The sequence below is a fragment of the Abramis brama genome (genome assembly GCF_963993115.1).
Source record: "Abramis brama genome assembly, chromosome: 1".
Lineage (NCBI taxonomy): Eukaryota > Metazoa > Chordata > Actinopteri > Cypriniformes > Leuciscidae > Abramis > Abramis brama.
In genome coordinates, this window is record NC_139963.1 from 29,103,036 (window position 1) to 29,116,768 (window position 13,733).

The following is a 13,733-nucleotide window of genomic DNA, read 5'->3' on the forward strand; positions in this document are numbered from 1 at the left end:
AAACAAGACATAGTTATACATTAGAACACAGTAGTAGATAAATAGTAGTAGAAAGCACATGTGTCCTGTGAAGCAAATGGTACAGATGAGTCATTGAGGTGTGATCGACTCGAGTGTCCCAACAGTCCTCAACCAGCATATTGATGAAGCCCTTGCACTAAACAGGCATTAGCATACTGTGATGAAGAAGGCCATCGTGCCACGTTTAATTCACATGTACACCTTTAAAGGGATTTCTGAAGTACTAGGGCAGTAAAGAGTTGTACTTATATTCGCTCAGCCTTACCATGCCATCCATTCCCATGCCAAACACTCAGAGAGTTGTCATGACAGAAATCTTATATGGCATCAGATGACTTTGAAAATAGTACACAAGTAGAGCACATTTTTATGAAGTTTTGTAGCTTGACAGCCCCTGGAGCAGTAGTTTTCAACCTTTTGGACTCCACAACATTATTCAAAGAGCCAACACTTCTAGTTTCTGTAAACAAAATTGCAGGATCTAAGAAGTTTTAAGAGCTTGGTTTATGATTTATTGAATAAAGATTAAGAATAATGATTCTTTAAAAAAATTGTTTGTACTTGCAATTTCTACCTGATCAAATATTTTAGATGTTTTTTTTTTTTTTGGGTTAAATTTATGTGACTTTTCCAGGTCTAGAAATCACACTTTTAAAATTAGGCTCACTCATATATCCAGGTTTTTCAAGACTGTGGGAATCCTGGTTCATCAAATAACGCAAACAATTGGCTAGTGGGTGAATTAAAATCCAAAGTATCTTGATTTTTAGTCGTTTTAGCTGATCTTAACTGCAAGTTTTGTCATATTTTAAATTATTTTAAGTCATCTTGAGGCCCCTTTAAAGGTTAGCTGGTGTCCCTTAGTGGACCCAGGCCCCATGATTGAGAACCACTGCCCTACACTGAAAACAAAACGTTACATCTAAATTAACTGGTTTTATCCAAGTCAAAAAAAATTATAAATATCGCAGAATCAACCAAAATACCTACCTAAAATATATATTTTTTGGATTAAATCAGGAAGCAATATCTCTTTAACGTAACAATTTTAGGTTACCACTTTTTACAGTGTAGAGTCCCCATTCACTTCCAAATGTATATGGAAGCAAGCAGCTCAGACATTTAGCTAAACTTCTCATAGGGTTTCTAAACAACATGATGGTGAATACATAATGACAGAATCATCATTTTAGTGTGAACTATCCATTTAAAACCAAACACAAAATGTACCCACCGGACAATGCAAACACAAGAAGGTAGAGAAAGACCCCTCCCCCTACCCTTGTCACCTCCCCCTCCTTTAACAATGTCTGTAAACAAAGCGGAACCTATGAATGCAGGAGGAGAGGGAGCGAGGGAATCGAAAAAGAGGGTAACACAGCCGTGCATCTCCATCGCTCAGGAGGAAAAGGGTCAGGGATGAGATAACCGGGAAGAGAGAGAGACATGAGCAAGAAGAGAAAGAGTAAGCTAAAGGGGAGAGAAAGCAAAAACTCACATCATCTCTGTCAAAGCCTCTTTCGTTGGATGTCGATGTTGGTCCTCTTTGCCCTCCCCCTCCGTCTCCCTCTGCCTCCTTCGCTCTCTACGGCATTGCTGGATCCACAATCTACTGCCTTATTCTTCCTACAACTCTCACACTCTTTCTATCCTCCAGTATGGTACATGGTACTACACCACACCGCTGTTCATTCAGAGCATGTGTGTGATGAAGAGAGTGAGAGAGGAGGAGAGAAAGAGCGAGAGTGAGCAAGAGAGAGGGAGAAGCAGCAGGAATAGAGGGGGTAAGGAAGTGTGGATAGTGCCAGAAGGTGTATGTGTGCTTGTACAGTACAGTATGTATTTGTACACGTGTTCTTAATGCCAGAAAACTTGCTGGCACATTTTCAGTGAAGATCGCACAGGACTAATTTGGTGAACTTTTACCTAAAATTATAATGTATGTCCTTGACCCTATTTCACAGATCACTGTCCTATAAAGAGATCACGTGCGTTGGAAAGGGAAAAGGAAAGTGCTGCAGGGCGCTCAGGGACAGGGGCGCTGGAATTGTGACACAAATGAGCGTGCACGGACCGAAGGAAGACAAGGAGCAGAGAAGGATGATGCAGAGTAGGTTCATATTAATTTACCAATATAAAATGTGTTCATTGTTATTTGATGTTCATTGATGATACATGAACTAATATTAACCTTAAAATGTATTAAATGTACAAGTAGACATTTTGTAGAGTATGTAGAAACATTAATCTAGATTAATAAATGCTGTAGAAGTATGTATACACTTAGGGTCCCCTTGCATGTTAAAAAGGTGCCAAAAAGTTGATAGTTGTCAATAGTTGCAAGATGCTTCTGCATCCATTCATTCATCCATATATTTCTCTCTCTCCCTCTCTCTCTCTTCCTCTTTAGTGTCCTTCACAGTCTGACCTCCAGATGGAGTCACCACAGGAGTGGGAGGGTGATGGAGAGAAAATGAAAGAGTGCAGGGGGTGAGTAAAATGGGAGGAATTAAAAGAGAGAGAGGGAGCGCAAGGGAGAGTGAGAGCGGGATGAAGGGAGCGAGGAAGCCAAAAATAGAGGGGTGAAAAAATACTTAGAAACAGAAAAAGGAGTAAAGAGTATCAATGTGTGTTAGTGTATTTCCACATGTGTGCGAATGGGAGCAAGTGCGTGTGACCCGCGAGATTCAGAGAATAAATAATAATGTGACTTATAATGTGTATATTTGTATGTAAATAATTCGCTGTGCTTGTATTGTGTTGTATTACAGGCTGCTGGGATGAGGTGAGTGTGAGCTCTCTCCATGACTGGGACAGAATGACATCACATGAAGCAGCTTTGTTTACTGTGAGGCGCTAATGAAAAGAGCTCAGTGGTGTTAATTTACCAGCACGCGACTCACAGACAGCTAGACAGACTGAGAGAGAGAATGAGATTACAAAATGGTCATCATAAACAGATATTACAGTCTAAAGTTTCATGGGGCTGTCATTTAAATTCAAAGGGGCTGGGACAATATTTTTAGACCCACCCTACTCCCCTAGGCTACAACATAGAGGACTTAAGTGACTCCCCTCGTTTTCCCAAGCCCCTGAAGATGGCCCTGAGTAGATGACAAATTTTATGAGAACCATAAGTAGATTACTGATGACTTGGGGGCTATTCACACAGAACTCGTCTTTGTGAAGTGGAATGAAAAAAAGACTAGACATGATTTTAAAAGTTGAACTTCTTTTAACTTGAAAACGCAATGGTCAAAAGTAATTAAGTGCACATTTATATACACACTAATTTTCCAGGTCAAAATATCTAAAACAAAAACTTTAGATATATTTAGGATTCTTTAAATATATATATATATATATATATATATATATATATATATATATATATATATATATATATATATAAAATAAAAAACTTAATACGGAGCACCTAGAGATACATTGGCCAGAGAAGAAGTGGCCCCCCGACTGAGCCTGGGTTCTCCCAAGGTTTTTTTTCTCCATTCTGTCACATGATGGAGTTTTGGTTCCTTGCCACTGTTGCCTTTGGCTTTTGGCTTGCTTAGTTGGGGACACTTAATATTCAACAATATTTTTGATCTGCCTGCATTGACACCATTATATGAGAACTGAACTGAGCTCGCTGGACGATGACATCACTGTTTTCTCTAGAGCGCGCTATATACATACAGTATGTAAATGAGGCGTTTGGTGTTTTAAGCCCCCAACGGCGCCTTCCAGGCAGCGAGGGGATGGGTAGGTTTAAGGTTGAGGGTAGGGTTAGCTGCCTCTAAGGAGCCATTGGGGGCTTAAAACACCATCGAGCTGTAAATGAACAAAATTAATAACTTTTTTTTACAACAAAAATCACTGAACTTACTTAAGCTGGACTATGACGCTATTTTGTTCTAGATTTGCCGTACAGCCGAAACAAAACTTTGTTGCATTATTTCCTATTTTCCTGTAAAGCTGCTTTGAAACAATCTGTATTGTAAAAAACGCTATATAAATAAAGGTGACTTGACTTGACATGGTGGTGGAAAAAATATGAGATGGGAGGACAAAATCTATTTCAATGCTTTTGTGTTCTTTTGCAAAACTTTTGCGTTCTCCAAAGAAACTTTGCATTTGCTCACAATACCTATGCATTCCCTTGCAATGAATGCAAAGTTTCTTTGGGGATTGCAAACATTTTGTGAGCCAATGCAAAGATGCAAAACATGTTTTCCTCCCTTTAGGGGCTCTGTAAATTAAAGACTTGTTTAAAATGATAAAATTCATTTTAAAGATTTTTTTTGTTTTTTGTTTTTACTATCTTAAATGGATAGTAACATAAAATAACATACATCTTATTTTTGGGAATATATTTTGAGAAATGCCTCAGTGTTTATTTCCATACAATGGAAGTCAATGGTCACCAAAACTGTTTGGTACCCAACATTCTTCAAAACATGTTTTTTGGAGTTCCGCAGAAGAAAGAAAGTTAAAGTTTGTAACAAAATAAGGCAGTGTGACCATACTGTATGTCCTCTTTTTGCTGGAAATGTCTATCTGGCCAGGATTTGGCTTTGTTTTGATATTGACATGCTCTCTACAGCCCTCATACATTCTAGGGACGCTTCAACATTGTTTTGACCATTCTCTGAAGATCTCAAGTTCTCACACACCACAACTGTTCAATTATATACAATGCCTGCACACTATTGGTCAAACCATTTTCAGTCATTACCCTCATATTAACATATTACACATTACCCTCATATTAACATATTACAGCCTTCATACTAGTAGAATGAGTTGTGCTATGCCACACTTTAACCACTTCAATGACTACAGCACAGCATCTAGATGTAAAGTAGTTTTTTGGGTTTTTTTACAAAATATCTCAACAATCTGTAACCTGTAATTCAGATTTATTCGAGAATTACAATCAATACATGTATCGTACAAATATACTACATGAATTATCCTGTACTTAAACCACTGAAGTGACACATATCCCATTCTTCAATGTCAACCTCAGCTATTTAATTCTGAAATTAATTTAACATAACAGACTCGCATTTGATTTCCAAAACAAGCTTAACAGACCGCAAACATTGCGATGCATGAATCACATTCTGGCATCTCCATCTCCATGCCTGTCAGTCTATCACTCACTCACACACACTCACAGCAGTGCGAGAAAAGGTGCCAAGGCCTCCTCAGGTGAGTCGATGCCAACGGCAGCAGTTCAGAAGAACCGACAGAAAACTCTCCACGTGCACAAATGAAACTCATTCAAACACACAAGACATGCGTGTAAATGATAAAGAATGCACAACCCTTTAGATTGTTGACAGTTGAGAGAAAATAATCTCTAGGTTTGGACATTTTTCAACTACCTTAAACAGCAAGATTTCTTCTGACCACCAATTTTTGTATTTCATACTGTATTTTATGCTTTAGTGAGTATTTTATGCCAGACCACTAGCTAAACCAGGATAAACCAACTCTAAACTGGTCTTCTCACCAGAAAGTCCTTCATTACCAACATAAAAAGTGTAAAATTGTTCTTACCTGGGCGCATCAAAGCTGTCGTAGGATCCAACGGTGTAATGTCGGAAGAGTCGCTTGGCTCTCTCACTGCGGCTCTCTGAAAGACGCAAACACAACCGCATCCACATCATCACGAGTTTGTGTGTATGAGGGTCTAACTACAGCATGACAAGAAAATATATGTCCGACTTGAAGTTTCCCACTCTGACAGAGCGTGGTGGTCCAAACCACGGCGAGTTTAGCCAGCGTGAAATGGCACAGTCGGTCTCTCTCACACTCCAGTAGTGCTGTAAACTATTAATAGTCATCATAGCTGCTCTCCCTCACAAGTCTGACATCACAACTTCATAGAGAAGCTTTGGACAGTCCGACTGTCCTACAACTACATCTGGGACAATCAAAATGACAGCTCCGAGTGTAGCGTGGATGTCTTTGATACTTATAACGTGCGTGCAATGTGTGTGCGTGTGAGAGAGGAGTCTCACCTGAACGAGACTCCAGGCTGCGGTGAGCCACCTCCTCCACGCAGTCAGAAGGGAACCAGCCCGTGCGCCCTCGAACCGTCCCCTCCCAGTAGCCTCCTTCACCCACACTCAGCACTGAGAGAATCAAGAGAGAAACAACAGTGTGTGTGTGTGTGTGAGCAGTAAACATATGAACAGTGTACAGCCACAAATATCCAGTATATAGACCAGAAGCGTCATGACCAAGAAACATTTTTGAGTGGATTTTGAAGGAATCTTTCATAGAAAAGTTTCACGATTATTGTAGGCAAAAAGTGTTTATCTAAAATGCTGTGACAGAAATCACTCATTTAAGAGTTTACGTTTGTTCTGTCCAATTGAGTTTCCACCGATTATTTACTTTAAACTTTATGGCTTTTTCTGTTCATGACTTTTTTCCAGTCATTTTTTTCATACATAGCTGTAAGCATGGTTCACATCCTTTTTGACCATAAGTTTCGATGACTTTTGCATGACTGTTCCATACAGAAATTGCTAGGCAGAATTTCTATTTTTGTCAGACACACTTTTTGAAATTATTTCAACCAAAAATTAAAATTCTGTCAATAATTACTCATGTTGTTCCAAACCCATAAGATTTTCATCTCATTTTTCATTTCATTTTATCTTTTTGATAAAATCTGAGAGCTTTCTGTCCCTCTTTGGGGGACAGCTACACAACTGACACTTTGACGCTTCAAAAAGTTTATAAAGAGATCGTAAAACTAAAACTTTTGAAGCATCAAAGTTTTAGTAGCATAGCTGTCAACGGAGGGACAGAAATCTCTCAGATTTTATCAAAAAGATCTTCATTTGTGTTCTGAAGATGAATGAAAATCTTATGGGTTTGGAACAACATGAGGGTGAGTAATTAGTGACAGAATTTTCCCCTATTTGGGTGATCTAACCCTTTAGTATATTTAAACAATTATTTGTATGAGTCTAAAATGATCAGAGATTTAATTATAGCTCAATGATGGATTTGGCTTTCTGAGCCAGAGAAATTTACATTCCTATAGTTTTACATTCCTATTTATACTACTGTTCAAAATCTTGGGGTCGGTAAATCTTTTTTTTAAAGAAGTCTCTTATGCTCACCAAGGCTGCATTTATTTGATCAAAAATACAGTAAAAACAGTAATAAATAGGTACATGACGCCCCTGATAAACACTCACTGAAACACACACACATTAAATCACAAATCCCATGCAAAGTTCATCACTTAAGAGTTTACTAATGTATGATGGGACATGCATATATGTAAGCTTATGGTGACAGATCTAAACATGACACACACACACACACACACACACAAACTTGCATGCACGTTGACATTTCTCACAAACAGACATATACTGACATACCAACACATATCACCAGAATACATACACAGACAACGTTTATCCACACCTGTGGAAAACATACAGAAACAAACGCACATTTAATGGCACTCTTGTCGACAGACAGTATATCATTGCTCCTGTCCACAAAGAGTCACACACACACATTCACCTTTGACTTTGTCTCCCTTGTTGAAGCTGATCTCGCGGTCCCCCAGGGCTGAGTGCGAGCGAGTGGCCACAAACACACGGCCAGGCACGGCACTGTAGAGACGCCGCCGCTGCCCGCTTGCTGTGCCCTGACTACTGATGGAGCCCGCCCTGTACAAAGGCACACATATCAGACAACAGGGTTAACATTCTTTTTATGCACATTTATTATTACCAGCTCTACTCAGTCAGGTGTCCGTCTTTATATAGAAATGAAGACGTGAATATTGATGACGATTTAGGCATAGAGTTCACTGAATGACAAGCTATAACCCTTGTACTTTTTTACTCTTTCTCACCCTTGTCTTCCACGTGTTTGCCGGCTCCGATCGTCTCTGTCACCTGTTCGGCCACGGGATGGGGAACGGGTTCGTGCTCCACGGGGACTGCTGGAGCTACGCAAGGTGCCGCCATGCTTTAGACCCTGACAGATACACACAAATACAATGAGAAGTAGAGTAACAATGCAAGTTTCTGATAAAATCTATGGGTAAGTATTTTGTGCAAATCAACAGAGTAAAACAATACTGTACACACAGTGTCAAACCAAAGGCTCAAGGTTTGGCTGGTTAGTATGGTCCAGTTAGTCCCTTAACTCCCATTGAGATGAACAGGAATGCTAATGAATAGCTTTAATGAATTTAAATGTATAATTTTCACATTTTTAATATTTATTATAATTAACTGTTTGTCTCTTGATGTCGTCTTAGCTTAAATCACTGATCTGTAAGTGTATTTATTTTATTTTATTTTATTATTCTGTGGATATTGTGCTATGTACAGCACTTTGGTCAGTGTGAGCTGTGTTTAAATGTGCTATAAAAATAAATTTTATTAATAAGTATTAAAAAATTACTTTATATTATATACTACCTTTCAAAAGTTGAATGGTAGTGTACACACACAATAACATTTTGGTGGGGAAAAAACACACACACACACACACACACACACACACACACACACACACACACACACACACGCACACACACACACACACACACACACACACACACACACACAATCATAAATTACCTGCACAGAGACAATGTTTGATCCAGGAGCATTGGGAAAGGCGATCCAGTCTGGTACGTTCATGCTGTTGTCACTGTTGGCCCGCAAGAAGGGGTGAGGATGGGGCAATCCAAGAGTACGTGAACTCTCCCTCCTCTGGGGGGCGTACTTCGGAGACTCCAAAAATGGAACTGACACCAAATTAGAAGAGAAATAGTAATACAGAGAGAGAAGAGATGCAAAAAGAGACAGAACTACACTCCAATTGCCCCAATACTGTCCTGTGAAATAGACTTCATAATATATGCACGTGTCGTCTGTGTTTGATGATGTTGCAAAGCATTACAAATGAAGTGAACTTCAACATTTCCCCTGCTGAGTGTATTGGGAGCAGTGAACACTGCTTAGGGACTGTGTGAATCGCTACACAGCTAAAGAGAGACAAAATTATCAAGCTCCAAATGTCACACAGTTTGCAGTGCAAATAAATTATATAACACAGAATAAAAATACAGGCACAACCAAAATAAATCTCCGCTCCTTACCTACGTCTGATTCTCGATGGTTTTTAATGATTTCTCCCAGCTCAAAATGGCCAGACATCACAGCCACCTAGAAAAGAAGTTCACACACGCTTAATATTTGCATCTGTGAATGACGCACAGTGACGCAAGGCTTGGGAATAACATAATATTAAACAAACACACACACGCATCCACTTTCCACCATATTAAACACAAACGCATGATCACAGTCACAGCTGGGTCTGTGGAGATGGCTGAGGTTAAGTAAAACTATTTGGGCTCGCTGCAGCTTCACTCCACCTGGGACTTGCATAGCATACAAAAATTCTCCACGATAACACTGTGCCACTAGCAACACCAGATGGAAGTGCAAAAATCTAAAAAAAAATGTGTTTACAAGCACAACAAAACATTACATTTTAAAACCTTAAGACTCCAATAAAGAGTTTTTTTCTCCAGTTTTGCCATCAAACAGACACGTGCAATAAATAAGCCGACAAAATGATGACATTTACATCATCTTGCACATTATAAGTATTATTATTATGCTAACGTAGAGTCATCTCTGCATATTTAACTGGAACATACAGAAGGATGTATTTAACATCCAAAAAATACATTAGTCACATTTAAGTTAACTTTAAGTATATAAACAGTATGAGGCTGGAAGAGTGTTTGTTGGAGTTCGGTTTTCTTTAATTACTTGGTTTAAGCTGTTAATAATATGCAGAGTGTTTAAAAACAGACCCAAACAATAACGTGCAAGTGACAGTCTAATAATTACCTGGAAGGGGGTCTGCCCACTGTTATTCTTTGTGTCCTTATTGGCTCCTCGATACAACAGAATTCGGACACAGCTCTCCTAAAAGTAGAATTAGCCAATAACAGCCACAAGACACTGAAGACATCTGATGCAGGCCATAAAATATAGTAAGAACTATTCATAAAAGTTTAGCACCGCAGTAAATATACCACTTGTACACAAAATAATAATATCTTCACGGGGACCTTTAAAGCATCACTAGAAAAACCATGCTACCAGCTTTACCAGTTAGTGAAAAGCATGGCTTTAATTTTGAGGATGAAGAGAATGGCACCAAACCAGCCTAAACCAGCCTGAAAATTCATGCTGGTGTAAGATGGACATTTTTTAGATTTTATTATTTGTCTTGATTTTTGTGCCTAGATCGGCAGTTATACCTTGTTATATAATGCACATATGTGCAGGGCAGTGTTTCCTGAGGCATTCTGGGATGAGGAATCCGCACCATAAAAAAGTAGGTGCTCCAAGTGTTGAGAGTTCCCATTTTGACAAGCCTGGAGAGAAGGAGAGAGACAGAAAAAAAGGGAAAGGAAATAGGATGGATAAAGAACAGCAAAGGATCCACAGGATCGTTCAGAGAGGAGGACAGAAAAAAAGAGAAGTGGATAGGAAGAGGCAGAAACAGTCATTTGACATGAAGGAAGAAGAGGGAGAGAAGAATAGATCTTATACATTGTCAGAACAGACACCTTTGCTAATTAACACCGCAGTGAATGTGTGAGTGAGAGGAAGAGAACGAAAGAATCAAAATAGATATGGAAATGCACACATGCACAAAGAGAGGACAAAGACTCAGCAGAGATTCTCAACCAGTGGTACTTGAAAGAAATTTGAAATTGTCTCTGTTGCCTATACCCATGTTTGTATTATGTTTATGTTTCATTTAAATATGTAAAATTTACAGTGAATTAGACTTTTTTAGCTTTGATGATTACTGCAAATGATTTGATGACTGCAAATGACTTTACTTTTGTTAAACATTTAATCTGGATTTCATTCAAATACCAAGTCAAATACCCCATAAGGACTTTCTCTGAGAAAGTTTCTGAATGATTTTCCCCTAAACTTGAATGGCAAAAAAAAAAAGCAGAAACTTGGCGAGTCTGTTTTTCACCCACTGTATTAACCCACTGTACTGCTGTATTAAAGTAATAATACCCTTAATAATATTAAAACTTATAATGCTAAATTAAATCTAATATAATATGAGTCAAAAGGAACATGTTTCTGGTTAGTCTCCGTGAAACAGTGCTTGAGTCTTACAAACGAAGGTACTGTGGAGGTAACTTGAAAAAAGCTGGGACAATAAAATAATAGAAGAAAAGTTTGGGGCTTTGTTTTGTTCAATGTTTTTGAAAGAAGAATAAAATTGTTTTATCAGCATAAATCACTGAAAATCTGAATTTAAGAAAATATACAAATTGTATGTTTAAAATAACACTCACTGACAATTATGAAACTGCATTTCCTGTATATATATCACACACAGTCTTCTTCTCAGCATTTCTTTGTACCTGATGGGTCTCGTCCCAGCCATTCTCATCACGGAGCCCCAGCTTGGCTCTGTGGTACAGGAGGGTCTCACAGCAGGAGGTGTCGCCCCCTATCAGCACAGTGTGGTAAAGAGGTGTGAGCCCACGGCGGTCCTTATAATCAGGAGATGCCCCCAAAGACAACAGCGTCTAAAAAAAAAAAGAAAAAGAAACCAGATGATTAGATTTAAATATTAATATTTAATTATGAGCATATGTGGTTTTGTATATGTGTTACCAGTAGGGCAGTGTGTCCATGTGCCCTGACAGCCTTGTGGAGAGGAGTCAAGCCATCCTTTGCCCTAAAGTCAATGTGAGCTCCACCCATCACCAGCACCCTGATGTTCTCCCCTCCGCCCGACTCAGACTGCACGGCCAGAGTGAGTGGGGTCTCTGCCACACACACACACACACACACACGTTTACTTGACTTTATTTATCTGCCTAAATGAGGACATTGCATAGACTTCTATTGATTTTATATACAGCTAACCCACACCCTAACCGAAAACATTTATTTATTTTTATACTCTTCTTACAAATGAGGTTTTGTCATGTTTACCTTTCTTCTGGGTACAAATTTGTCCCTACACATACAAGTACCTACACAAGTACATAAACACACCAAAGATCAATTATTTATCTATCAGGCAAATGCATAATTACAAGCAATGTGGAAGTACGTTATTCGTATATTTTTGTGTGTTGATGTGAGAAGCTGTAATGTCAGATTGAACAGACAAACTTCTTTTCAGTCGGATCTATTTAATAAAGCAGTTGATCCATTTCACAAAGATTCTTTCACAAATCAAACTGATCCAGATCTCTTGTTCAACTCAATGATTCGTTTGCAGTGGTTAACAGCTTTATAATATTTTTCAGTACATTATTTAAAATATCTCCTTTTGTGTTCTACAGAAACAAAAATAAAGTTAGGTTTGGAACAACATGAACAACATTATTTTCATTTTTGGGTAAACTATGACTTTAAATGCAACAGAATATCATAGTTTTCCAGATCAGCCTCCTAGTGGTTGCAAAGAGTGCATCAGTTCTCACTCCACGTTAGCAGGGTCTGCTTTGAGAAGTGACTGTCAGCCTGGCAAGCACAACATCAACTCTGTGATAACGCAGACGACACAAACTGTGAACAGCACTCAAGGTAGCCGTCTGGCACGTCACACTCTGCTGCAAACGGACACTAATATTACTCTGCATTGTCATCTGGTCCATAAAATTACTTTCACGGCATTTCTGGCCACGTCTCCATCTCACCAAAGCGCTAAAAACTTGTATTAATGTGCCATAAAAGATGCTGCCCTGTTACATTCAAATTAATCAGTGGTTTTCCTTTGTTGACACGCATTGAACTGAACCACTGAGCTGCAGTAATAGTCTCATCTCATTAAACAGCCCAAAAGCAGTAATTGTGTTTTTGTTTGTTTGTTTGTTTGTTTAGGAAGCAGCCACTGAGTCTAACGTTAACCTTACGCTTTTGCTGCATATAATTCAAACTCCAGATGACTTTTGTTAGAAACTGCATGGATCGCTTGAGAAGATGCAAATGTCCATTCCTGCAAACACTCATTGAATATTCATGCAACCCTATTTCCATAAGCATATAGCATGTGTGGGCCAGTTTATGCTCTGCTGGCAGTAATTCATTATTCAGGCAGCTGCACTAATGGGAAGTTCATTAACTCTCACAGGAAGTAACAGCGCAGTGCCTGACACCTCACCTCCTGTATCAGGGTCGTGGTAGTTGGGGTCAAGTCCTTTGTCTATAAGTTTGGCTACCTTATCCGCAGCACCGGTCTGTATGTATTCCATTAACTTCTTCAGACTGGCCTGTAGAGGGAGACACATACAACTCATGGCTCACAGCCGTTCTCTCCAGGGTCCTGAGGATAAGCTACTTGTCATATTTAACACACACACTAACACGCAAGTAGCACCCCTTGAATGTTCACTATATATTTCTGTTTGCAACCAAGAATAAGATGATTTCTGTGGCGAAGCCTACCTTAGTGTGTAGTTTGGCCAGCTGTTTCTCATCAAGATTTGTCTGTTTGTACACCCTGGTTTTGTAGCGAAACTGTGTGAAAGTAAATCAAAATTAGAGAAAGAAAGATTAAGATTAAGAAAAAACTTCAAGGCCTTTCATCAGTTACATGTTTGTAGTAATAAGGAGGGTTTAAAAGCAGTTTTCTGTTTTCCTTAA

General features: G+C 38.9%; 1 protein-coding gene and 1 long non-coding RNA gene across 2 annotated transcripts in view; one reads left to right on the forward strand and one right to left on the reverse strand.

The window, feature by feature from the left end:
- Positions 1–13,733, reverse strand: part of shank1 (SH3 and multiple ankyrin repeat domains 1) — a 64,490-nt gene that overhangs the window by 31,886 nt on the left and 18,871 nt on the right. The window contains exons 3-14 of the mRNA XM_084124794.1: positions 13,536–13,607; positions 13,252–13,360; positions 11,751–11,905; positions 11,495–11,662; positions 10,358–10,474; positions 9,942–10,019; positions 9,179–9,245; positions 8,655–8,824; positions 7,919–8,043; positions 7,582–7,730; positions 6,051–6,164; positions 5,587–5,662 (exon numbers count right to left, since the gene is read on the reverse strand). Of these exons, the coding sequence (XP_083980920.1) occupies positions 5,587–5,662; positions 6,051–6,164; positions 7,582–7,730; positions 7,919–8,043; positions 8,655–8,824; positions 9,179–9,245; positions 9,942–10,019; positions 10,358–10,474; positions 11,495–11,662; positions 11,751–11,905; positions 13,252–13,360; positions 13,536–13,607 (1,400 nt within the window). The remainder of the gene's footprint in view (positions 1–5,586; positions 5,663–6,050; positions 6,165–7,581; positions 7,731–7,918; positions 8,044–8,654; positions 8,825–9,178; positions 9,246–9,941; positions 10,020–10,357; positions 10,475–11,494; positions 11,663–11,750; positions 11,906–13,251; positions 13,361–13,535; positions 13,608–13,733) is intronic.
- LOC311089816 lies at positions 1,357–3,219 on the forward strand. The gene is made up of 4 exons (XR_014607758.1): positions 1,357–1,805; positions 1,986–2,131; positions 2,432–2,511; positions 2,793–3,219. It is a non-coding gene; the product is annotated as an uncharacterized lncRNA (long non-coding RNA).